This window comes from Chaetodon trifascialis, chromosome 7, assembly GCF_039877785.1.
Source record: "Chaetodon trifascialis isolate fChaTrf1 chromosome 7, fChaTrf1.hap1, whole genome shotgun sequence".
Lineage (NCBI taxonomy): Eukaryota > Metazoa > Chordata > Actinopteri > Chaetodontiformes > Chaetodontidae > Chaetodon > Chaetodon trifascialis.
The window spans coordinates 16,456,801-16,484,167 of NC_092062.1; the positions used below are offsets into that span (position 1 = coordinate 16,456,801).

General features: G+C 44.5%; 1 protein-coding gene across 1 annotated transcript in view; it reads right to left on the reverse strand.

Annotated features, from left to right (window-relative positions):
• The window catches only part of adamtsl4 (ADAMTS-like 4), a 33,930-nt gene extending 11,147 nt beyond the window's left edge, over positions 1 to 22,783 (reverse strand). Inside the window, exons 1-5 of the mRNA XM_070966007.1 lie at positions 22,616 to 22,783; positions 20,909 to 20,972; positions 17,311 to 17,894; positions 15,702 to 16,404; positions 4,459 to 4,561 (exon numbers count right to left, since the gene is read on the reverse strand). Of these exons, the coding sequence (XP_070822108.1) occupies positions 4,459 to 4,561; positions 15,702 to 16,404; positions 17,311 to 17,894; positions 20,909 to 20,972; positions 22,616 to 22,638 (1,477 nt within the window). The 5' untranslated portion in view covers positions 22,639 to 22,783. The remainder of the gene's footprint in view (positions 1 to 4,458; positions 4,562 to 15,701; positions 16,405 to 17,310; positions 17,895 to 20,908; positions 20,973 to 22,615) is intronic.
• Positions 22,784 to 27,367: the final 4,584 nt, after the last annotated feature.

Genomic DNA, 27,367 nt, shown 5'->3' on the forward strand with positions numbered 1-27,367 from the left:
CATCAGCAAGTAACTCAAAGCCTCTGCCATCTTCAAAGAACAAAAACTAAAGGTCAAATACCAGACCCCTGGTTTCACCTTGCACACGCAAGACCGAAAGCAAAAGGTATGAAGGTATGAAGTCAAGGAAAGCCACATGCATTCATATAATCCTTTGTTGAATCTCTACACTGAAGCACAACAATGCTTAGCCACATACAGGTAGTACACAAGTCATCATAAACGAGTGCACCAAGTATGATTTTAATAACAAAAAAGTGGCGTACTTTAGGCTTTCTACTGTGGATTTCCAATAAATCTGCATCAGGGATGAGCCACGAAGTAAGTCTCAACAAAAACAGCTAACTTAGGACTGAGACATCATGTAAAGGTTTGTGCCTTGCAGGTTTTTGGTTGTCTGTCTGAGCAAATATGTTAAGGACATTAAGTGTATTTTATTGCACTAAGTGGCTGGAAGTGGTCAGTCATGCACGTGAAGCAGTTGACCCAGGCTAGATGTCTGTCTTTCCACTTTGTAGAGAGATGAAGGTAATGCATAACTAGGTACATCAATTTGCTTAGAAATATAATGTAGTGGTGGTCCTTCAGCATTGGCAAACATTGACTACACGATACTTCAGAGTTTCAGGAGTAGTGACAGATCAAAGCAGGCTTATCAAGAGTTTACTGGAAAGATTTATGAACCTTGTGTTTCTAAAACATGGTGAAAGAGAAAGCATGTGAAACACTGGTATGAAAGTCACTGACCACCACCCAAATAAGCCAAACTTCTGTCTCCACTCATTTGCTGCCATTCTTTGGCTGCTGTCTGATAATTGCAGGGAGGCAGATATACAGTACATATTTAGAAAGAGAGAGAGAGGGAGGCCGTGTTCCCACCCTCTCTCTCTCTCTCCACCCTGGTTCTCTCTTTCCGTCTGTCATAGTTATCTTTGAGAGATTAGACTGGAGTCAGTGACAGAAAGGAGAGGGGGAGCTAAAAGTGGGAGACGTGTTGCCACTCATGTACTCGCTGCCTCTCTGTCTGTATTCTCCCTCCTCATCTCCCTCATTCTCCATCTCCTCTTCTTCCTGCCCTGAAGTCACGTTCGAGCACCCGCCAGCTCCTTATCACCTTGAATCTATTTTCTACCTATCTCTATTTTTGGTCTTTATCTTTCATTTGTCTCTGCGACTTCTTTCTGCTTCTCCGTTTCTCTCTTCGTCTCCATCTCTGGCCTCTCTTTCTCTTCCCCTGCCTCTCTCTCCCTCTCTCCCTCTCTGAGCTTAGTGTTCAGACAGTGGAATATATGTTGTCTAAATATACTTCCCCACTATCTCTCCATCTAAACAAACTCCAACAGGGAGAGAGAAAGAGAGAGGCAGTGGGACAGGAAGAGGGGAGGATGAGTGCGCAGGGAGGGGATGAAGCCTGAAAAAAAGGGAATATTCAAGTAAAACAACACCTGCACGTGCAGTGCTTGCAAAGCTAGAGAGGTACTGCTATCCAGATCCGAGCTTGTGGGGGGAAACATTACCACTGAAATGAATCAGGATCATTCTGTGTTTACAACCATAGTGGCAGCTTTACAGTCGAAGCTTCAAGTGGCAAAACATGGGCCACAACGCTTTGCAGTACATTCATAACAGGGCTGTCACCTTGGAGGCAAAAAAATCACACATTAAGCAGCAAGAACTCACTGCTCCGTTTAACATAAATACTAGCGGGAAATATATGCAGCGGTGTCCTAAAGTTCCTAACAGATGAGTGCAGCTGGAGAGAAATTACTAACACACCATTCGAAGTCAAAACACACACACTCCTTGCAGCCTCCAGTGTGTTGATGGGAAGCTAGATATGAAGTTTTGGGTTGTAGCCAATGGGACTGGACTGGAGTAAACAGCGTGATAGGGTTTACTTAGGAGAGTGGAAAAGGATCATCTCCAGCCTAGATCGAGTGCGTGTCATCATCTGCAAACACTTTTGACACATACAGCGCTGTGTCTACCCCCGTCTTAGACATACCACAGCCAGCAATAAATGTGACATCTGCCATTTGGTGGCTTCTTTAATCCAAGAAAATCCTCACAGTAATTCGATTAAGATGTGTCTTTCTAATGCCAGAACCATGATTTACCCCCCGATCAGGGGTCGTCTCTGTTTTTCTTCCCCTCCTCTCTCTCTTTGTCCAGTCTGCTCTTTTTCTCAGCAGATCTCAGGAACTCGATGGTTTAAAATAAGCCCGAGTGAAGCAGAGGGCAAGGACGCACAGCAGATAGAGAAAAGTTAAGAACAGCTCAATTCAGGATAAATACAGTAGTAAGCTCACTCTTTCCCCTCAAAAACACACACAGATGGGGGTCGGGTGGGTGAATGGAAAGCCCCTGTGTGTTTATGCAGACAGTTAGACTCCTGCTGATACCCCCGCAGTGACTCCTGGTACAGATGTGCAGCATACACTCTCTAGATCTGCCCTCAAACCTGGCCTTAAGCTGCTCTGACGAGGCCAAAAAATATCAGTTCAGCTTTTAAGGTGTACCCCTTCCCTCGGTGTTGTGTGCACTTGAGAAAGGCTTCTACCAGCAGAGCACGTGCCTCTGACCTTTAACACAAGTAATGGAAATAACCTTGGTAATCCATCCATTATCTATAAACGCTTATAGCATGCAGAATGGCAGGTGGATGGCCAGCTCATACTGGATGAGAGGCGACCTGGGTACATCCTGTCATGACAGAGTATATATATAGGCACATATAGGCAGACAAGCATTCACACTCATATTCAAATATACATTCAAATATATATTGAAATATACAGGCAGTCAATAATGCATGCAGGGACAAATACTGGAAGACACATTTGCCTACCACTATAAATTTTGCCATATTATAGCTGTCGTTTATGGCAAATTTGGATTTTTGTTCAATTAAATTCTTAATTTCTCAGCTATAAAGAAAAAGAAATTCTCATTGCTTTATCCAAAGAAACGTTTCTTGGTTGATTTTGCAGAAAATCTATCATATCACAAAATATAATGTTGCAATAAAAATCCTATATGCCATCATTTTATCCATTGTTATCCACTCCAACCTGCATATCTTTGGATTTGTAGGAGGAAATCCACGATGACATGGGGAAAACATGCAGACTCCACACAGAGAGGACCACAGCTATGTCACAACATAAAACTAAGGAAACTGGAGCGAGGCCCAGGATGCAAGCACTAAGGGCTAACTCAACTTGTTTAGTCATTCTTGAAAAACTGTTAGAAAATATTGCTTGGTGCAGCTTTAACTTCCAGTGTTTTTATGCTGCGTTGTTCTTCTTAACATCTTGTTTGTATTTTTAGCTTTGTGCATTGTGCATATTTGGACAAGTGCGTCTTGTTTGAAGACTCATGCATGTGGTTGCTGATGTAGTGTGTCTGTCTCACAGTGTGTGTTGAGGAACTACAGCCAGCTGATACAGTAATCACCAGAGCACATAGACAGATCGACAAACACGCATGCACAACATATCACCTCAGATCCATTAAGCCATTTAACTCCAGTGCACAAACATGCTTGCCAAAAATGCTCATACTGCAAATACACAGCAGCTTGTGTGCATATAAGTAGTCTAATGACAAAACTGTTGATATCATTTCACAGCTGTGTTTCTCTCTGCTCTCTGTCTTTCCCTCCTCCATTCTCTCACTTCCAAAATCCCCCTGTTTGTAATATTCTCTCTATCAAATTCCTCAAATATCTGTTTAGTGTTTTCTTTCTTCCTCTGTCTTTCCCCCCAGCACTGGAAAACAAAGATAAATAGACACAATCTCCACTGCGCTGAACTATTGTACACTTAAAGACAAAGTAAACAAACACACACCACCACACACGGACACGCTCACGCGTTAAGGGCTGAGGAATAAAGACGCGTTCACACACAGACACACACACACAGGCCATGTTGTCTCCCTTTGCTCCCAGTGGTCATGTGACACAACACTTGCATCCCATCACCTCTCACCTCCCTTTCGCTGTCTTTCCTTCTCTCTTTCTTTATCTCACTCAGTAGGAATCTGTTGTGCTTAGTCAGAGCTGGGAGGAGAAGCTTGGCAGGAGAAGAGGGGAGATGTTGGACAAATGAGAGGAAAAAGAGAGGAGGGAGAGCGTTTTGTGCAAAGAATAAAAGCAGATTGAGTTCCAGTCATTCTCTTTTCCCCTTGACTCTCGCCACCCTCGACGCAACATGAACTGCAGGCCTGCTCCAATGAGACGAGGGATTGTGGTGGGTTGGGCGTGCAGTGGAGGGCTGCCAACACGCACTAATACCAGAGCAACATTTACCTCACTTAAAAACACTCTTTATTGACGCTTTTCCACCCCCCCCCCCCCCCCCCCAGCAGTTAATTCTTGCTATAAGCCTATTATCACATATAAGCACCGTGCAGCTAAACCGTAAACTACCGTGTGTGTGTTAACTCCGTCCTCACCCTCAGTGAAAGGTTCCCAGTCGTAGAGGCGACCCATGAACTCCTGGGTGTTAAAGGCTGCACACTGCTCTGCTCTGGACTCCAACGCACCTCCTCCACACACCTGCAGGACAGAAACACAGAGAGACAAAGAGAAAGGTTTGAAAAAGCAGTGCCACGCATTGAGCTCGTATGAAATCACCCAGCTATTAAGCCACCGCTTGTTTCTCTCCCAGTCCCTAGATAAATAAGGGTGGAGTGAACTGTTGTGAGTAAATGGCAAAGAAAAACAGCTAATAAAGAAGGGGAAAATTAATTTGAGATCATAGAGGTAAGCACAAACACGCCATGCGCTAACACACACACACACGCTCGGAGTCTCCATGCTGCTTTTGGCAGTCAGCGAGTGTATTAGAAACATATGGAAATAATAGATTTTTTGGAAGCGGCTGCTCACATAAATTCACCGTGGCTTTCAGTGCATGACCACAGAATGTGAGTGACTGTGTGAGCACGTGTTTGTGTCAGTGTGTGTGCGTGTGAGTATGAGCACATGTCCAGCTTGTGCTCGTTCATGCAGAGTCCTTATGGAGCCGTGCAATGGAAAGAGTTTTAGCATACCTGCCCTTAAACAACAGCTGAAACATCAGGCAGACTGGACTCTGATGGTTTATACTTTACTGACTGTAACTCACTGAGCTTTACCCCAGTCCACAGATACACACAGAGAGTACAATTCTAAGGTGCTTGTACTTTACTTGAGTATTTCCTAACTGAGATCCTACGTGACCAAACACCTGCACAACTAACAACATTTCCACCAGCCTCGGTTTTGTGCCAATTAGCAAATACTAGCATGCTAACAGGGGGAAAGGCCAGCCTGGCTCTGGCCAAAGGTAAGAAATTTTTCCTACTAGGTCTTTAAAAGCTTATTAATTAACACCATAGTGATGCTGGTAGGCAGATTTTATTACCTTTGGACAGAACCAGGAGAGCTTTCCCCTACTTTCAGTCTGTGTGCTAACCTAAGTGGCTGACAGATATGAGAGTGGTGAGCATATTTCATAGTGTCAAACCTTCAAGTACATTTTGCTAATTATACTTCCAATATGAACATTTTAAACAACATAAACATTTTGAGAGCCGTTTCTTCATTATAATGGAGTATTTTCACAGTGCTCCACTTTTAACAAAGAACAGGATCTGGATACTTCTTGCCCACTGCACACACACACACATGGTATATATGGTTACTGTGGTTAGCCACAACCCTCCTGTCTGGTCAAAAACCCACCGAGTTTACAGCCCTCTGATATAATGCTGGCTCGAACATACACCCACACACACACACGCACACACACTCTTGCATGCCGCACACAGAGATCTCAGATTTCCTTGCAACTCGAATCTCTGTCAGCTCCACAATCTCCTTGTCTTTCACTCCTCTCTTTCTTTGATTCGTTCCTCTTTTTCTTTTTCTTGCTGAATCTCTCTTCACACACACAGCTGTCACAAACAGCTGTAAAGTTCCTAGTAGAGACAAGAGCAAGGGAGCAGTCAAGTTTACACACACACACACACACACACACACACACACACACACACACACACACACACACACACACACATAGACATTTCCCATGTGAACCAGCCTCGGTGACTAAAGTGTAAGTGTAACTAAAAGGCTCTCATGGACAAACTGTCAAAGCATGGACTGGATTTCACATTTTCACTGTGTTGTGTGTGTGAGTGAAGGCATGCGGCTGTCATGTCACAAGGCACTCATAAGGATCATCTGTTGTTTCTGTTCTGGCCAAGTGTGAAACCAGGTCATGAAACTTTATGTGGTACACTCCGCCACAGTTTCACACTGCTGAAACAGACGTATTTTTGTTTTATTTACATGCGATATGTTATAGCCTGGTTTAAGCCTCTTATACCTGAGTGGCTAAAACCACTGAATACGTGAGTGTATGTGGGAGCTTGAAGGTCGGTGTACATATGTGACCCGATGTTTTCAAGTAACCGTGTAAATCTGCCCGGATGTGTGAGTGAAATGTGGTTGGTGATGGTTATAAATATTTCTGTTGGACATAAACATGTTGGGCCCCATTTCAGACTGGATAGTTTCTGTGTATCTATGCATGTGTGTGTGTCTGTAAGACCATAAACAAGTGTAGACAACCACCCTCAAACACACACACACAGGCAAGGATGGTGTGCATGCAGAGAGGGGATGCTACAGTACAGTAAAACAGAAAGGAAGAAGGAGCCTCCATGAAAGACAACAAAAGGAATGTAAAGTGAAAAGAGGGAATGTCAGAAAAGTCAAGTGTGTGCAGTCATGCGTTGGTGACTCAATGCGAGCAACAGGGCGAGTGGATTCTCCTCCCAAAAGAGTTTAGGGTGTGTAAAAACAGAGGGAGGCTAATGGACTGAATGGAGGAAGGAGGGAGGGGAGGTGGAGTGAGAGTAAAGAGAGCGAGAGAAGACGTGTTCACTGGGGTTTCATGGTTCTGCAGGAGAATTTGTGTGTTATTCTAAGAACTGGTGCACTTTGGTGTTACCTCATTTACTGTGAGTGCAGGGTTAGGGGGTCTCCCCATAACCGCCAAAGAAAGAGAGGGGAGGGGTGGATTGACAGGCTGGGGAGGGAAAGAGAAAGTGGCAGTTTTGAATGGGCCAAGGAGGGCAGAGAAGAGAGAGAGATGGCTTTCACAGAGGCCGAATACTTAAAGAGGGGGGGCGATGGAAGGAGGGAAATGCTGCGAGGATGGGCCTGGGCCTGTGGATGAAATCAAAACATGCAAAACCACAAGTACCAAACAGAGTTAAAAAGCATTCAATCACTAAGCAACACTCAAAAACATCTTTTTAAATCTTTTTTAAAGAGTCCTAACTGGACTGCAAGAAGCCAGATAACACCGGAAGATTTCTTAGAATGCTGAACGTCTGATTGGCCTCTGGGTCATCATGACAAGCAGATGTCCTTTTAATTTTTGGCCTGTTGCCTTTACTTTTTTCAGTCACTATAGATACAGACAGGAAATGAGGGAAGGGAAGGGAAGGGATTGACATGCAACAAAGGTCCTTGACCCAAACCAAACCAGGGATGTAGCTAGTAGTCACCGGGACACTGACTGTTGGGAATCAAGTCTCAATACTCATTTGGTACTGACCAAAATCTAAATCTGTAATGTACCAGGAGCAGGGATCACATGTCTGTTCATACTGATGATCTTGTCTGTTTTATTTCAGCAATGTTATTTTTGCAACTACTTGTTCAACATTTTGGAACTTCAGCGTCTTTTGTTCAATAAAAACACTTTTTTTTGATTTTGGTACCCAAAACCCAGATGTCGTAACAACACTTGTACTGAAAATGTAAAACAACACCCAGCCGTAAATATAGAGTAAATAAAGACGACTGAAAAGCTGATACGTTTTTGTTTTTGGTTAACTGCTTGGGTCTGGTTTCTGTAGTTGTGGTGATAATTTACGCTCCTTGTGGAAATCAATCAGATCATTATGCTCACAGAAACAATGACTCAGATCTGGGAACCCAGCAATCACGTCACTACAATGAAGTCCGTTGGGAGAAGAGACATGATGTTTACAGGATATAAAGAAGCCAACTGTTTGAGCCTAAACCACTTTAAAGGTTAAACCAAAAGTGAGCGTAAACAAAACGCTGGTAATGAAGCCTCACTGAATGGGAAAACTGAAACGTTGAATGAAGCAATCAGCCTCTTCCAAATAAGTTTGACTTGCCTGTGGGTTCGTTTAAAATCTTCTGCGTGGGTGTCCAGATTTCAGCAATTCATTTGGTGATATAATTGCCAATAATAATGATGGTGAAAACTAGTGAACTAAGAGCCAAGTTGTATAACGCCAGGATTCCCCAGTAACTGCAATCACAAATCATATATCAAATAAAATGAAAATACCTGGAAAGTACAACTTAAAGCCACTGACAGGCTTGTTGATCTGTAAGTAAACATAAAGGAAGCCTGAAGTGAAAGATACAAAAACTGGCAGCTTCTGAGTCGCAGACTGACAGTCTGAAGGACTGAAAGATGGATGGCAGCAGAGAAGCAGGCAAAAGGAAAGTGAATGCAGCTGCTGAAAGAGACGCAGTCAAGTGTTTTTGTACGGGAGCTGTGAAAGTTATAGATGTGTTTTCCGACCGTGGAGGAGAGAAGAGGTCTGTGTGCAGCATATAGGAGCATGAGAGGGAGGAGGAGGGATGGCGACTGCCTGAGGGCTGAAAGCTTTGTTCTGTGCATACACACACACACACACACACACACACACACACAAATACCACACACATATAAACAGACACAAGCCAAGGTCCTGATCAAACATAACACATACGTGAAACACAAACACACGCACCAACCCAGACAAGACTAATGAGTTTTGAGGGAGAACAGATTATGAGGAAAGCGGGAACCTTTCATCACGTGTGTTTCCATAGGAAAAGCCCAGGTGACACCCCGTCGCCGTCATCGTCCTTTTTCCATGCAAGCCTATGCGTGCACAGCTGGCCGTATCACCTCAATAACATGAACAGGTTAAGGCTGGGCAGTCATTCCTTAGGCATTACTGCAACGCTGCACAGACAAAGAAAGTGACCGATGGCCCCTGTAACCATAAATCAACACACTCCACACGACAGGACTAATCACTGTATGCATGCACACAAATCCATGACATGTGTTAATATGTATGCGTTTGTCCTCGGCGATTAACATTCTCCAGCTAATCTTGCGGCTGAGGCCGAGCGTCGGCGCTTTGCGGGGCACCACCCAGCTCTCAGCCTTGACCCTGGGGGCGAGTCAGGAGTCCTCCAGAGGAAACTCTGCTCATCTATCAACAGCGAGCAGCGACTGAAGGAAGAGGCCCGTGCCGCGCGGAACTAACGGCGAGAAAATTTGCTGCTGTTTTTTAGGAGAAATTTGAGCTGAGGCCTCTGCTGTATGCAGAGAAGAAGAAGGGAAGAAAACACCAGATAAACACTGCAACCACAAGATCAATAAATGAAACCAGAACTTTGCTGGAAATGGCACTGAAAATGACAACCTTTCCATGTTCCACTTTCCATACAGCAGCTCTACAAAGCCACATCATATTTCGACCAACCAGAGTGTTTTCATGCAGGCGGATAACTCTTGATTTAACACAGACAGAGAGGTGGGAAGTGTCAACAGCAATGCTCTGCATTCTCAGGACTCTTATTAGGTCTGCACTGCTTTTCCTGTTTACTGTGATGCTGCTTCTGCCTGGAACCTTCTGCAATTGGACCACAAGGTGCCATTTAGGTTGTTTCTAGGATGAAATCTTGTATGATTGTTTTGAAAATTTCCAAATTTTTAATCTACATGAGGCTGTCCTGGTTAGAGGAAACTTTCACTTTCTTGCCAAGAACTAAATGAGAAGATCAATACCGCTCTCATATCTGTCAGCTACGGCCAGCAGCCGGTTAGCTTAGCTTAGCATAAAGACTGAACACAGAGGGGAAACTGAAGTGTAAAAACAACATATTGGGTTTTTACAGATGTTTGTGGCTGATTCCTGGAGTCTTTTTTCCACTTCAGTTTTTGCATCAGACAAACGAGATGTAACATGTTAATTCGTCAGCTTTCCACATGCTGGCTTGTGGGTTTTGTTTCTTTCAGACTGAGCCAGGCTCGTTATTTCCCCATGTCTCTGTCTTTGTGCGAAGCTAAGCTAACCAGCAGCTAGCTGTTGCTCCATAATCACTACGCAGACGTGGAGCGCTATTTTTCAGCTGGCTCAAGGAAACAAATAAGCATATTTCCCAAAATGACAAAATTTAAAATAAAAATGTTAAAAAAGAATAAGAGCTGAAGAGAAGGAGCATGAAAGGATTAGAGGGAACGTCAGAACACACAGGAGCTGCTTGAAACAGACTTTAACAAGCAGACAACGTACCTGGTTTCTGTAGCTCTTTTGAACCTCTGCTTGTTAAAGTACGAGAGCAAAATGTACAGATCAGTCTGAATGAGGCAATGTGGTTTGTGCGTGTGTGTGTGTGTGTGTGTGTGTGTGTGCGTGAGTCCCATAAACCGACACATCTGGGCCTGTTTGTCACTTCATGAGAACAACAGTAAGCGTGGCAAGGCCTGCACACAATCACTACAGCCGAGGAGTGTGGCTCCGTGTTGATAGTTGTAATAATATATTTACTGCGTAACAACGCCTGTGTAATGACAGACTGTGATTAAATCATCAGACTCTCACCGCAGCAGCCTGAAGCCACATGAGCGTGACTGGTAGGTACAACAAAAACTCCTCAGGTTTCAGCTACAGGAGTGAGATCAGTGACATTTTTGTGTGTTCTAACAAAAGTATTATGTGTGCTCTTCAGTAATCAGCATGTTTTTTTGTTGTTATATGTCTAATCAAGAGCGTAGGTTTGGTGTCAGAAGTAGTGGGGTGGGCAGGATGAAGTCAGAGGTTCTTCAATTATATGTGAATGCCAAATCATACATTTGATCATACAGACGGTATGTTTATGTCATTCTCTCTGGTTATTGGGCGCTCACCCAATTTAAAGCAGCAGCATGGAAGATTTAGAAGGATGTATTAGCAGAATATGGCAGAAAACGAATCTAATATTCATGAGTATGTTTTCATTAGTGTATAAACACCTGATAATAAGAACTGTATTTGTGTTACAAGTGTTATAAAGAGCCTTTTACATCTACAGAGGGAGCGGGTCCTCTTCCACGGAGTCCACCATGTTGCACCGCCTTGTTTCTACAGTAGCCCACAGTAGCCAAATCTGGCTCTGGGGTACCTTTCGTGTTTTTTGGGGGAGTTTTGCAGCCAACATAGCTTCTCTTAACACTTGTAAAGGGAGGGTAAGTCGTGGGATATTCAGTTGGTTGCAATCTGCAACCTCGCCATTAGGGACAACTAAATTCGGCACACTGGTCCTTTAAATTTGTTTCTTTGATACAGATCTTAAGATAAGTAGTTTTGTATTTTGCATCTTTATTTTCTTCTTACTCCTCCACAAATGTATTGGGTGGACTGCATTAGTGCTGAAATGATTGCTGCAGTCGTTTTTCAAGCCAAAATAGGGAAAAATGGGTTAGGGTCATCCTCTGGCTACAGCTTCTCTAATATGAGGATTTAGTGCTTTTTTGTCATAAATGAATGTAAACAGACCATTTTTTGGTTTTGGACTGTTTGCTGGACAAAACAAGACATTTAAAAAGGTGAATTTGGGCTCTATATTACACTGTTATTGAACATTTCAACGATTAATAAATTAATCAATAATAATCGCTGGCAGATTAATCAGTAATGAAAATAATCATTAGTGGCAGCCTGAGACTGTAGCCTGTGAGGCAGCGCGAACTGCTCACTGCAATAACTGAAGGTGACTCTGATGAATATTTTAATGTTTTCACTCACTCAGAGCTTTTCTTTGTTGTGTTTTGGCAGCTGGGCATGATTCAAAGTGGTTGATGTCTCCATTGTTTTTAATGCAAACACGGCGGCGGCAGCAGCAAGAGGATGGAGGGTGGCAGCCGCTCTCATGAACACGCACAGAATTATACACCTCAACAGCAGAACACAGGCAGATCAATGAAGAGAGACACTTTTGATACTAGTTAGCAAAACTTTCTATACAACTTATGTCATATTACTAACAATTTCCTCTGTTTTAGGGTACAAACAGCTCTGTTTAGCTGTGTGTTGATGTTATACATGGTGGATAGCAGCAGCCTGTGTTGTCCAAACTGGAAAGATCACCTATAGAGGACAATATTTAGAGAGATTTTAGAGATACATCAGACTGAACTATAAAACTGGTGGAGAGAGTGGAACAAAAGTAACACACACACATCCTCCCCCGCTACATCCATGCATCCTAAATCCACACATGCTTCTGATCTCGCCTCACTTGCTGTTGCAGAGGCATGCACTGTTAGTGACTCTTGGCAAATATTTGCTCTGAAGAGGAGGACATAAAGAGGAGCTGAGACGAGGGGGAATGCTTGTAAAGTCATCAGAATTTTGGGCGAAAGACTTGAGGCAGGAAGGGACAGGGAGAGGAGTGTGTCCTTCTGGGAAATGTCTGCTTCAAGCTGGTTTGTCTCTTCGTTTTTTTTCTTCTTCTTGAATTCCACCTTTTCCTCGCCTCACCCTCAAACAGAATAACTTCTCCTCTTGTTACACTCTGCGCTCTCTCTCTGTCTTTCTGTCTCTCTCTCTCTCTCTCTCACACACACACACACACACACACACACACACACACACACACACACACACACACACACACACACACACACACACACACTCTCTCTCTCTCTCTCTCTCTCTCTCTCTCTCTCTCTCTTTCTCTCTCTCTCTCAAACTCTTTTCCATGGATGCCTCTCTTCCTCTGACACAAACTTCCTCTCGTCTTCCTGCACAATCTTTTTCCCTCCATCCCGCTCTCTCTCTGCTGCAGACCCTCCCTCTCTTCACTCCTGTGTCTCCTGCACTAACAGGACTGTCCACATCCCTCCATGCACGTCTAAACACTCTCACCAGCCTTCATCTCAGTTTCTTCTTTGGCTCCCTCCCTCCCCACCTTTTCTCTCCCTTTGCCCTTTAGCTCAACCTCCCACTACTGTGTGCAGATTTTCTAAAAACAGTACTCTCTTTCACTACTACTTAACTGCGTCACTTCCTTTACTGCTCTCCCTTTAAACCCTCACTCTTATACTTGCACACACACACATACACACACTCTTCCCCTTTTGCCCTTCTCATTTCCTCTGTCCCTCTCTTGGTTCCCCACTTGCTTCTACGCAACAGTAAAAACACACACATACACATCACACTTGTGATGGGCCTCAGGCGCAGTGTGTTATGACAAACACACCTAATAGATAATAGGATGTGTCACACTCAGTCTGGCTCACTGCCTCATACACACATACATGGATACAGTGCATGCAAGTCTGGGCAAAGTCCTGCATTCATCAGCACTTAAACCTATTTTTAAGTGATGAAAAGACGTAAAAATGAGGACAGAAAATCTGCTGCAGGAGCAAACAAGGCTAAAGCAGAGGCTAATGTTGGGTAAATATGTAACCCAATGAGTCAGGCTCAGCCATCACAGGACTACTATTAGCACTGCTGGCACACACAGCGCAAGTCTTCTGCCAGCTACTAAATCTGCTTTAACATGGGGACTATCACACACAGCCGGGCAGGGACGCAAAGAGAGAGAGAAAGGGGGATGAAAGAGGGCTGCCAAATTAAAGAGAGAAAAGTCAAGTGCCGATGCCAACCTGGCCTCAAATTCAAGCGTCTACTTCCTCTCAATGAGAGCCAGTCGTAGAAATAACCTCTGAGAGCGAAAATCCATAAGTGTGTAGGTGTCTGTGTGTGTGTGGTAGCTGTAACTTCGATCTTATCGCCTCCCTCCACGCTCTCACTTAAAACAGAGCGGCCTGAAGTGGTTTGCAGGCAGGAATTACCCGGTCACATGTCACTTTGGGTATTTTTGTCCCTATGATAGAATCTTAAAAGGGACTATGGATCACTTGGCTTGTGTTTATTTCACTGGTCTGGCCCTCAATCGGCCCACAGCTGATCGGTTTTCATGAAACTCAAGCAGGAACGATTCTTTCTCACCGCTTTTTTCTTCTTTTTTTTTTTTTTCAAATAACACTGATAAGCCCAAAACAGATGCACACCATATTGCTTTAGTTTTTATCCATAAATCTCAGTGTTGGTATTGGTACTAATTAAATACAGAGCAAAATGAGCAAAATTATGATTTATTCCAAAACTGCTCAGAAAGGACAGCTGTTCGTTAGTCAATTAGTTGGTGAGCACATTTCTGTTGATTAACATAAGTTGTCCTAGTGAACAAGACAACGAATTCAGAGTCAACCTTCAGCACAAGACAGTTTTTGACTAACCCTACAGTAATTATGTATAACATCCATAAAACGGTTAGTTTTTTTTACAAAATGCTTCAGCACAAACTCTAGTTCCCACTTATGGAGCAAAGGAAGACAACGCAACTGTGGGTGTTCAATGTTTGTGCTTGGAAATCAAAATACATTCAAGCTGCAATCTGACTTTCCACATGTTGTTGCTCTCTCCAGGGACAAGAATTGATTGATCGATTGTTTGACAAATTGCAAAGATGGTGGAAGGGTGTGTGAGAGCCTGCTGTTAATTCAAAGCAGCCATTGCAAAATGTGGAAAATGAGCAAGCTAGCCAAGTGAGTTACTGCTGGGCTGATTCAGCTGATTTTGATTTAACATAATGTGAAATGTATCGCATTGTCAGGACAGGTGCAGCCTAAAAATGCCTATTGTCACTGTTTTTGTGCTTTAAAATATTCCACCAAACCAGCAGATACATAATATTAACAATTGTGGCTATGTGATGACCAAAAACTCTCTGTATGTTAATGAACTCTTTATGGGCAGTATTCACTCTCAATTTCACATTTAATTGAGTGAAATCAAGCGTGGCATTCCTGCCTCAGTGAAACCTGAGATATTGCCAGGTCCACCTCAGTTTCTCACCTGTGTGTTGAGGCTGGGTTGGCCTGTCTGACACGATCCGCCTGTCTGTGTCTCTAGCTGCTCTTTTCTGGCAGCACACACACAAACTTTGTTATGGATAATGGTCACACTGTGCTGCACTGAGATATGGAGAGGCTGGTCACAACCCTAATCAACACCACAGGCCCACAAGACATTACATCGATACACACTGTGCTACTGACTGACACACACACACACACACACACACACACACACAGGTTCTGCCACATATTCATACTTGCACATATGTGTGATCACAAAAGATACTGAATGTAGACACATGCATGCAGTCACGTGTACTGCTTCACAACAGAGGTGTGTATTCTGGTTGTGACCCAGACTGCGCACACGCCTTGGAGTAGCGGAGGCACTAGCAGTCAGTTTCCATCCGGGTGCTCATAGACAACTAGCCAGTGTTGGAGCTGGGGAATGATCTACCTATCGAATACACTCTGTTGACCTTCAACTCCTCGGTTTACAGCCGCCTGCCTGCTCCCTTAAGCACATGGTATGCATGTAAATCAAGCCTGACTGCAGGCTATATACAGATGCAGGCTGAATAAAGAGGAGGCTGGTGTGGAGGAGAATGACTAAATGATTAAGTGAGATGATTGGGTGTAAAGCCAGTAAATCAAGTGGAATGTTTATTTTGTTTCTGGGGATCTTACCTGTGAGGAGCACTTGCGGTACTCCTTCTCCGGCCCAGAGCATCTGTACACCTGAGGTGCTCCTCTCCCTCCATGCCTGCCTGATTCGGCTCCCAGGTGCGGGATGTGGGATTGCTGTAGTTGGTAAACGTTGCTGGCCAGTGGGACCTGGGAGCTGAAGCCCGGGTGGAGCTCCCTGTCTCTGTGCAGGGGGCTGGAGCGGTGGAGAGGAGTGGAGAAAGGTGAAGTAGCAGCAGGAGAGTTTGGGCGGGAGAGAGGAGGGACGGGAGGAGGCGGCGCGGTGACGGAGTGCCAGTCAAACCGGTGGCGGTTGGACAAGAGGGATGGTGATGAGGAGCGTGAGAAGGGGTGAGAGGATGGGACTCTTGCTCTCCCATGCTCTGTATTGGTTTGTGAGGGTCTGTCAATGTGGCGGTGTGGGTTGCCAGTTGTTGTGGTCGTTGAGGGTGACTCCTCAGCAGCAGGCACGTCAGTGCTCTGCTCCTCCTCACTCCTCCCTGCCTCCCTATCTTCTCCATCACTCCCCGCCTCTTCTTCCTCTCTCCTGTTAGTCTCGGTGTCGTCTTCACTGGCAGCTAGCCCGGGAGCTGGTGTTGCAGCGTCAGTGCCGTTGGCAGTGTGGCGAGCCTGCCGGTTGGGGCGATGCAGAGGCAGAGAGAACGGGACTCTGCCGTACCCAAACTGACCTGGACGGATGTTGGACCTGTGAGTCAAAGAGAAAGATACAGAAAAGGAAGAAGAAACAGGGAGTGTTTCAGGAGAAAGACAGAAAGAGCCAGAGGCAGCGACAGAGATAAAGAAAACAGAAAGACGGGATACATTTCAGATGCACCTCGTGTTAGTTGTTCAACACGATTATAACCAACACTGAGCCAGCAGGCTGTGGTGAGCGGGCAGAGTAATGCAGTGCCAGCTCCTATGACAAAAAACAGAAGTAATGATGTAATAACAACAGATAGCAGAGGCACAGTTGGGCACAGCTCCAACTCCCATGACTCAAAACATCATTACAAACTCTCTCTAATGTCTAAACAATGTCAGAACTTTAACTAATGGTATCTGGACGACTCCTAAGTATCATCAAATGGATCTCTGAAGAATCAGCATTTTATCTTGGTGACGTCTTTGTTGATGAGTCATAGCGGTCAGCGGTTCCTTTTACTGTGAACTCTGTGATGAGGTACAAATCTTTTCTTTGTCTGGTGGCCTTTGCTGCTCATCCTAACAATTGAGTTCTTCTATTTATTCTAAATTAGCCACCATTCTGCCAGCGAGGCAAAACACTCACTTCCTGTGTGCTGGAGTCATTTTCCTGGAGACCAACTCATGGTGCTTAGCAAAGCACATGTAAGAGCTTCTATGAGCTGGAAATTTATTGAGTCAGTGTTTCTGTATTATCCGCTGATTTTGACTTTTAAAAAACACTAGAAAGTAGCTGAAATATCTCAAACTATATAATACCTCAGATTAAAACTTCAGTCTTGACCTTCGAAACAGCTGTTCTCAAACACAGTCACACAAACAAGCAGCACGCATGCAGATACTGGGACTTGTGACTAGCTAGGTGCTAATGAGTTAGTTTGCTTTGTAATTATCCATTCTCACTCACCTCCTCACAGGCAAACCTTCCCGATTGGGGGAGACCGACCTTCTGCTCCCACCTCCTCCAGCCCTCGCTGCTCCTGGATTGGTCGGTCTCCTGATGATCCGTGCTGGCTGGTTGTAGCCATGTGAAGGAGTGTGATAAGGAGATCGGTAAACAGATACATGTTCTTGATTGGCTGGGGAGAATTCTGGCTGGTAAAAAGGAGGTGATGGATTGGCCTGTCCCGGTACAGGAGCTCCTCCTCCCCCGGCATTGGTATTTCGATACAGCGACAATCCCGGGTTCTGATTGGTGGGGATGGAAGGGGCGTGATAAGGTGTGCGTTGCCCGGGGTAACGAGGAGGGTAGTAGGGGCGCACAGGTGAGATGGCAGGACCTCCGATGCCTCCTGGCAAATAACCTGCCCAGTTAGGTGGAGAGTGGGAGAGGGGAGGAGTTTGGGGAGGTGGAGGAGGTAAACACTTCCTGCTCCTCTGTGAGATGCCCACGCCGCAGGTCTGAGAGCATTCAGACCACTCCCCCCAGACAGACCACACCCCCTGCACAGGCTCTGTCTCAAACACCTGTCTGGACCGTCTGCGTGCCACCTGGCACACACACACACACACACACACACACACACACACACACACACACACACACACACACACACACACACAAGAGAAGAGATATTTGATTACATATCAATTACAACTTTACCATCTTCTTAATCCAGAGTTTCTTAAATACTGAACTACCAACCAGTCCCAGACTACAAGAAAACCATGATTCAGCATAAAAGCTGAATACTACCTAAATCTGAAACTAACCATTATTTTAAGTATCATTATTTTTTTTGATTAATCAATAAATTGTTCAGTCCATGAAATGTAAAAAGAAAAAAAAATCGCAAAAACAACTTCCCAGAGTCCAAGGTCTTCAAATGTTTATGCATATCAAAATAGAAATGATGAAAATATCTACATACATATATAAGACTGAGAAAACCAGAAAACTTTCAAAGTTGACAAACTGGAACCACTGAATTTTTTGCAATTTTGTCTTAAATATGTGATCAATCAACTTGATCAATCAATCAGCAATCAACACAATCAATTAAAATTTCAGCTGTGATCATTTTTGGAACTATTATAGGCTATCCATCTAATTTTAAAAAGTCAGGCTGGTTCTTTAATTGAATGTTCAAGTGCAATACAACTGACTGTAATCCTTACTCTGCTGTAAAAAAATAAAAACAAAAAAGCTAAAAACTGCACGCCAAAAATCAAAATCAAATATCTCTGGATTTTGGACTTGTGCAGAAACCGTGCAGAAACAAACGGTAACTGAGTTCACTGATGAGTTGCAGTCTCATGAGTTTCCTTCCTCTGAGGCCAAAGTATAAATCCTGAACCTTTCATAGTTCACTCAGGCTTAGAGGAGACTCGGTCACCTGCCAGCAGCTTATGAGCAGAGGGCTAAATTCATTGGAGTTGGTGTCATATGAATGTGCTGTAGAAACAACAAGGTCAGGGCTGATCTGGCTGTGTATGTGTGTGTGTGTATACAGTGCATAAAATACGCCTGAGTTAGATTATGTGGGTGCCAGGGCGGGCTACGGTGTCTTCATCTGTGGCTGTACATAAATGTTTCCCTTCTCATTTCATAACTGAAGCACTGGCCTGGTTGGCAGAGCAGCAAACATGAGAGCTGAACAAAAGTTTCCATTCAGAAAGAACCAAAACATAAATCTGTGCTCCACTTCACCTCTCTCTCTCTTTCAATGTGTAAATGTGTGAATACACGGGCAGAAATATGCAAGTAAACAGACTGTACAAACTGTTCGCGGCGAGAAGGGACAGGTGTAAGCGGCGTACTTGTGTGTGTGCGCTCCTGTGCATGTGCCTGTGTGCTCAGATACTGTATTATCCAGATTAAAAGAGTTCCTGTCTCTGTTTGTGGTAAAATGGTGGGAGGGTGGGAGAAAAGGAAAGAGAAAGGGGTGAGAGACATGAGGGGGGTTTGAGGCTGACAGGCCTAATGACTCTGAGTGTGTGTGTGTGTCTGGAGGGGAGGTGTGGTCTGGTGTAATGAGTGACATCAAACACACAGCTGCCACATAACTGGGACCATTAATGAGCTCCGCGCAGTGACCCTGCAGCAGCCACCGCAGACCTCTGGAGCTACTGGTTAAACTCCTGCGACACTGTACCACCAGGCCTGAACTGGACAGGGGTGTAGCTGTGAAATCTGCCTCCTGGTCAGGTATTACTGTGGGCCCTCTCCAGCTGTGGGCCCCTATAAAGGATATGTTCACGTTTTTTAAATTCTAAATGGGAGACCCCATCCAAAACAGTTCCCAGTTTAGGAGATGCAGGACAAAAATCTACAGTTCTTCTTCTGCTTCTGAATTTTAGCAGTGAGAACTTTACTGTCACAGATACGCATTTTTGGACTTCACTACGAACAATTATTTAAATAAGACGAGAATGAAAAAAGTATGAGAAAGATTCTTGTCTTGATGCGTTTATGTCAATTATACTGGATACACAGTATGTACATACGGCAGACTGAGCACAGTCAGACACCAACTGAGGAGCACACGGATTATTCTGAAGGATTAATTGTTCCTTTATATCTCGAGGAACCTCGCCTTTTTAAACCTATGGAATCTGCGGAGACAAGTTAGATATTTTCACCATTTCAGTTGATAAGCTGAGCTTGTTAGCGAGCAGTCATTTATTAATACATCAAGCAGTCACCAAATAGCATGTGTTTCTGGTCACCTGATGAATCTAAGTCCAATGTTCTGTCTCTTTTAGCTCTGTTTTTGGTCTCCGCCACCCTCTGAAGCGAATGTCTGGCTCTTTAGCTGCTAAATACTTCACCACGTTCGCCGTTGAGTGGCTAAATTTATCTGTGTGCTGTTTGGTGCTGAGCAGTTAGCAGGTTTTTAGAGCTTTTCGTCTGAAAACAGCTGCACACTGCAGCCGAAAACGCGGATATGAGAGCAGTGAGAGTCAATCAAAACAGCAAAGTTGCCGTCTTGAGAGCTGAAGGGAGCAGCGGAGTTAGGTGATAAATTGTGGCTCTTTATTACAAGCAGTTCCTTTCACACTGTTTTCACATTAACTGTTGTAAAAAAAAAAAAAAATCTGTTATCCACATTCACCACTTTAAACTTGATAAACCATTGAAAAACAAATGGATTATCTGAAAAATGCATTGACATGGGGCTGAAAACAGGGCTGTTTTTGTTAACAGCAGCACATAAAAGATGGTGTTATGTGTAACAAAAAAAGCCCTCTAAAGTTCAATTGAAGCTGATATGAGGCGTCAGCAGTCAGTCAGTGAAATCAAGAGGGTGCCTTCCAAAACCACAGTGTTTCCAGAAAGAAAAATCCCACTACGTGTTTTCTTAGACTGTGTCTTACACAGTATGGACAGGAAGAACATTTGCAGCATCCAGAAACCCCTTTCACTGCACACATGGGCCTCTGGATGGTTTTAAGACACACTCTGGAAGAAAATGTGAATCTATACTTTAACCGTCATCACTTTTCACCCCTCTATAGTGGTGCTGTTGTCTGTGAATCTCACTTCTAATGAGCCGATGACTCACCTTCCTCTGGCCAGCCTTGGTCACGGAGGTCGTGACCACCACAAATCCCCACAGCACATAAAGCCTGAAGGGATGAAGAACAGAGGGTGAAAGAAGTGGCAGATCTACAGCATTTTAAACATTGGCAGGTTGAATAAGGTCTTTTGTACAGGACATAATTGTTCCATGACCTAAATGTTAAACTGGTATATGCTGTGCAACCTCACAGAGACTTTCATTCATCTCCGTCCACAGCTCATCAAATTTCTTTAACCTCTTCCCAAACGTTCATTTAGTTTAAAAACAGTGTTAGACGTGCTGAGTGAACACCCTATCAAATGTTCCAGTGACCTAACTGTACTTTAGCAACCTATGATGCCACTTTCTTTTCCACTACAGGTGGTGTGAGGGCTGGGGGAAATTTCTTTTTTCCCTTCAGGGTTCACAGCCAAACATCTCAATCAATGTGGGGGAAGTCTGGGAGGCACTAACAAACTAATGGGTTTAAACAGCGAGCATGTTTTCCCTCCGCATGCCTCTCTATGGGACAACACACACCCTGAGGATGTGGTTTTCACACACACACACACACACACACACACACACACACACACACACACACACACACACACACACACACACACACACACACAGTGCAGGCGCAATCAGTCACAACATCCAAAATCCTCCTGTACAGTGAGGTACTTTATACTTGAGGTCTGCTGTTCAAAGGACGTGGTTTATGGTGTGGGATGGTGTTGAACGTCTCCTTTAATTTTGGGTTCCTGTCCTTAAATTTGACATGAAACTACTTTAGGAACTCTGAGCCACTGCTGCAGAGTGTGCAGTGCCTCTGAAAAAGTAATTTAATCTAATATTGAAGCCTTTAAAGTTTATTGTTTCCCTTAAAGGTTAAACGTCTCAGATGCATGCACTTGTTTTAAAGAAAATCTGAATTTCTTTAAGCCAGCTGTTCTGTCTATTCTCGTGCTTTAACAAAGCAATCCCCATAAAATTGCCGAGACAAGTGCATTGGAAACAAGTGGAATACCATTCCCTCATCTGCCAAGAAAATAGCCTGAAAATGATGCTAAACGATATGTTAAGACGGACATTTCAGCGCTCGCCACGAGAACCAAACCAGCACCGCAATCACCAGTCCGCAGGCCACATGTAGTCAGAGTAATTGGTCCCTTCTTCCCAGTGTGGTGCACCGCCGTGGTCTCTGGAAGCTTCGCCACACCAGACTACATAACTACCCCGAAAAACACAGACAAAGGTCCCGCACAGTCCGACACAACAGAGCCGTTGAGGCCGAAGTAACGACCCCCTACCCGGGTCCACGTTTCCCCGGCCGCTACAGTGGCACATTGTAGAATAAACTCCGCGGGGACAGGGAAAGGGAGAGAGAGAGACATGCAGCAGGGAGGAAAACTCACAAAAATCCGCCCTGAAGAGAAAGAGAGGAACTCTAACCTAAACCCAGATGCCTTCGGGTAAATTCCTATCATATATCCTGCACGGCGCCCAGTGCGCACTAAGAAGGCGTCGTGCGTAAAAGCCAAAACTTCGCCACAAAACAAAACAACTTTTTAAAAATCTCCTCCACGGTCAACATAAACACGCCGTGCTCGCTCAGAGAAGGATGCACCCCCCTGCTCATGTGTTGCTGTGTACATGCAGACTGAGAGAGGCAGCAGGTTGTAGCTGTCCAAGTCAAAGTTTTACCTGAATAGTAAAGTGAGCCGCATGCTCCTCCAAGAGTCCCCCACAACCGCTCTCACTCCGCTGCTAATCACCGCTATTGATTATCAGTCCAGTCTAGTGATTGGTTAGTGGTCCGTTCCGGTCCGTGCTGTCCTGAAAGAAATGTGATGAAGCCCCGCAAAGGCTTCTTCAGCTCTCTTCTCTCTCTCTCTCTCTCTCTCTCTCTCTCTCTCTCTCTCTCTCTCTCTCTCTGTCCCCTTCCTCCCGTCACAGTCACTCCCCGTGATTTTTGAAGAGTGGGAAGGGTTCCGTTTTTTTTCTCTCTTTCAGTCCGTTCACTCGACAACTTTTTTTGGGGGTCCTTATTATAAACTGGTGTGACGCCTGGCAGCCGGGGGGCAGGAGACGAAATGGACAGATTACACAACTCTCCCTCTCTCTTTCTCACTCTCTTTCACACGCATAAACCATACACTCACACTGCCTCTCTCTCTCCCTCTCTCTCTCTCTCTCTCTCACACACACACACACACACACACACACACACACACACACACACACACACACACCGCTATGGCCCCTGACTAAGCTATAATAACTCTCGGAGCCGCTTTCTTAGTTGCACAATCCAACATAAGAATGCTCCATTGTACTAAGTCACACTGATCAGTAGTAATGATCTACTCATTGTCGGAAACAGCCCTGAGCTGGCGGCATCTGCAGCAGGGACACTTTGTTGGGGAAGTACAAAGCTGTATGGCTTCAATGTTGTGCCAACACAAACACTAAATTGTTCTACAACAAAGCAGAAAATTGATATTTTTTATTTTGCATGGATGAAATATGGCTGTTGTGCTTACTGGCAGCTCTGCTTTGCTAAAGATATTTTTGAATGATATAAACATAGTCATGTTTTCTCATAACTGTTAAATCACAGTTAAGTACTTGAAAACAGACATGCTCCACCAATGTGGAGCTCAGATAAGTACACCCAAGAGACAGGCTGCTTCTGAGTAGAAATGATGACTGTGTGGATGTGTATATACACATACAGTATGTGTGTGTTTGTGTGTGAGTGCGTGTGTGCGTGTGTGGGCTGTAAACTCCTCTTGGTTGTGGTCTGAAGCAGATGTGAAAAGTGCCTGATTCCAACTTGTTTACACAAAATTTATTTGGTCATAATCTACCAACCTTCCTAGTCAGACAGGACCAGTTTTCTAAAACGGAACAATGGCGACCAAACACAGCCCACAGGGGACAGTGGGAGGTAAAGAGTGACACTGAGGTGGAGGGGAAAAATGAAAAGATCTCCATGGGATAAAGAGATTTACACAGCTTTTGAAGAGGCTGATATTTTGTGTATCTACTGGAGAGACTTCTGGTGGAATGTTAAGTAAGGTTTTATCCAAGTCTGAAGAAAAATGGTTTGAAAATACACTGCCAAACCCAAAATTAAGGACATGTAAGTCTCGCACAAAGTTGTACAAATAAGAACTGGTTTTCTTCTTCTTACATACAGAAGCTGGCAGATGTTTGCAGGAGCTGAGTGAATTGAGAGAAGTGAAAAGTGTGTCCCATTTTCTTCTGTGTTGTACGTACACTACAAGGATTTCAGCGTCAGTTTTGAATGAAATGGCTTGACAAAACCAGGAAAACCTGTAATGTTTAACTTTGTCCTTATTTTGATTCCTCCATTAGGTTACAATCATGATAAATAATAAATATGAAAACCCAAACATCAGATTTGAGTAACCATGCCAATTCTTTATTTTTGGACTCTTTGTGGCATCGTATCTGTTGCATTCTGGATCTGGTTTATGTTAAACAGTGGTGTCTGTTAAGCCCGCGAGGCTTGTGTATGACGAATACTAAAACACATCATCTCCATCCTGAAAAACAGAGAGAGGAGAGAGCTGAGAGCATGAAGAAAGAGGGAACAGACAGAAAGCATGAGAGTAAAACACCGAGACAAAATATGGACAGATGAGGGAAAATGAGACAGTTACACTAATGTGATACTAAAAACATCGTTTACTACTGATCCGCTGGGAAATCAGAACCCAGCTCATCAGCATAACAAACACCTCCAGAGCTCTTGTCCAAGGACGTTTCTGATCCTTCTTAACTCTCCTTATTAACATTTCCCACCCCGCTGCCTCTGAGAGGCGAGATGGTGGAAATGTGAGAGAGGCCGATGAGTGGAAGGGAGGATGGTTACGGAGTGAGTTATGGTCTAATACATTCTAACACACCCAGGGCTTGAGATGTCCCAGAGCCGTGCGGCTGCTTTTCTTGGACAGGCATCCTACAACATGGACGCAGCGATGGTGATGGAGATTAGCAACTTCAAAGCCCGCTGAGAGACTTAAACCACATTACACAGCCGGCTTAAGATTTGATCTGTCAAAATAAAAAAGTTGATGTTAAAGGCGTACCGAGAATGATGAGGGTGGATTCCAGAGGTCAATGCACATGTATAGACACATATGCAGTAGCTTAGGGTGTGTGTGTGCTTTGTGTGTGATTAGTGAAATGGATATCTCTGTACTTCTAAGCAGCATGTCTATCAGTAACTACAATTAGCCAGAGGTCATTGCCATGGCCACCAGTGGTCCGTGACCACTTATAGCCCCCCGCTCCCCTTCTCCCTCCCTCTGTCTCTCTATCTGTCTCCTTCTTCTCCCTCTTTCTCTATCTCACTTTCTCTGGATACCCCAGAAGCAATAACTTGTGTGTTGGCCTGCTGACACGCACCACCAACCACACAACCCTGATAAGCAAAACGTCTGTATCAACTACACCACAACACATAGATGTGGTATGTTTGTGTGCGTGTCCGGGGAGGTCCGCATATAGCAGCTGATCTGTTATTTGTCTCGGCTGGCTGATCTGAGTAATGGCACTGCAGATCAGAGAAGCAGGGCCCCGTGGGAGTGATATATCACTCGAAAAACTTCATGCATGTACACACACTCCAGAAAAAACACACACCCCAGCCTCAGGCCCAGACACAGCAGGCCTGCAACCCAGTTACTATTAAAGTTAATGAGGCCTCCAGGCTTCTTCAGACCAGCAGAAGGTCTGGGCTCGGTGTTGGACCTCTACAGACCGCCTCCCATGAAGACAGCAGCGAGACAGGGTGACTTCAAAAGGTCAAACAGAGGGGAGTAGTATGAAGACCTGTCTGATGGTTATCATTAACTACTTTCAGACCAGAGGCTCCACTAATCCCTGTTCATGTAACGCTGCTCTTGTAATGATAACAGAACAGCTCAGTTCAGAGAGAGGAGTGGGGGGCCGAACATCCTCCAACAAAGATGCATGTGCTCGTCTCTGCGTGGGAGGGAGGAGAAGGTGTTGCCATCGTGGTATGGTGATCAGCTCATCTGTCGGTCAGTTCACTCTGGAATGGATTGTCATAAAAAATTCATTCATCTAGTGCCCATATGAAGTCAATATGTGATGTTTGGAGAGTTTGGTTGGACGCTTGTGGCTGAAACATGCTTCTCTGGGCTGCATGTACGTGAACATGAACAGAGTTCGGTCTGAGACATTTGCATGGCTGCTCCTTCTTCACTTGTACATAGGTTTTGTTTTTTGTTTTTTTTGTCTCTGCTTCCAACTTTTCTTCCTACAGGCATTGGACAAACCTATGAGCTTGACGCATAGGTCTGCAACGCAATGCTGGGATGTGGCACGAGTGTGCGCTCCTCTACAAGCCTCTTCAACCTAGCTGTACAGTTACCCATAACACCTTTCTCTGCAGAGACATTTACATGCATCTGTGCGGAGGCTTAACTCCAGCTTACACAAGAGTTGGTGTCAACACGTGAAATCTGAACTATACTGGTGATCCAGAGCATCAAGCATTGACTGTCTGGTTACCCAGTGGGACTGGAGTTGCATCAACAAAGCATTAAGCATTCTGTTTCTGTATATTATAGAATAATATAGAGTAGGTTTTGTAGATGTGGCAGCCAGCTGTAGTACATATGAAATATTACATGAAGCTATGTTGGCACATGTCTTCATGACTGTCTTCACATGTTGCTTGTACATGTTTGAAAACTTAGACGCAAGAGTATGTTCCAAGCTTATTGAAGTAGCATGTATTTCAGCATAAAGCACACGAATCAAAAACTAGCCTTACACTGAGACAGAGAAAGGCACAATTTGATCTCTGTGAAGGCAGCTAACTCAACTGAGAAGAGGAGGAGAGCCCAACAGTACAGACATCCTGAGAAGCCTCGAGCAGAGGAGAGAGGGAGACTGACAGACGGGGACACAAAGGGGTGAAAAGAAAGGCAGCAGCAGAAAGGGGATGAAAGGGAATGTGAGAGAAAGAGGTAATGGCAGATTAGACGGGAACTGAGCAAGTGCAAAGGAGAGTGAAAGAGAAAGACCGCAGGAAGGGGGAGTGATTTGCCTGGCTCAGATGGAGTCAATATTTGCCCCATTCCACCGATCCTGTGCCAGGGTCCGGATCAAAGCGGGGCATGTGTGCTCCGAAAAGGGTGCAGAGAGCCAGAAAACAGCTGACATGTTTTCTGTCTGGTGTGGCGGTGAGAGAACCACAAGAGAGATTATTTGTCACTATAAGCATTTTAGTTTGAAGATAACTTCTCTGAAACTGTAAGTTAAGTGATGAAACTCAAGGGGGGTCAGGGGAGTAGCATTATAAAGAAAAAGAAAAGGAAAATTGAGGGTCCAAAATGGGTAAAAGCAGGAGATAAGGGGATTGATGGATGGAGCGCTCTAACGAGGAGCTACAGT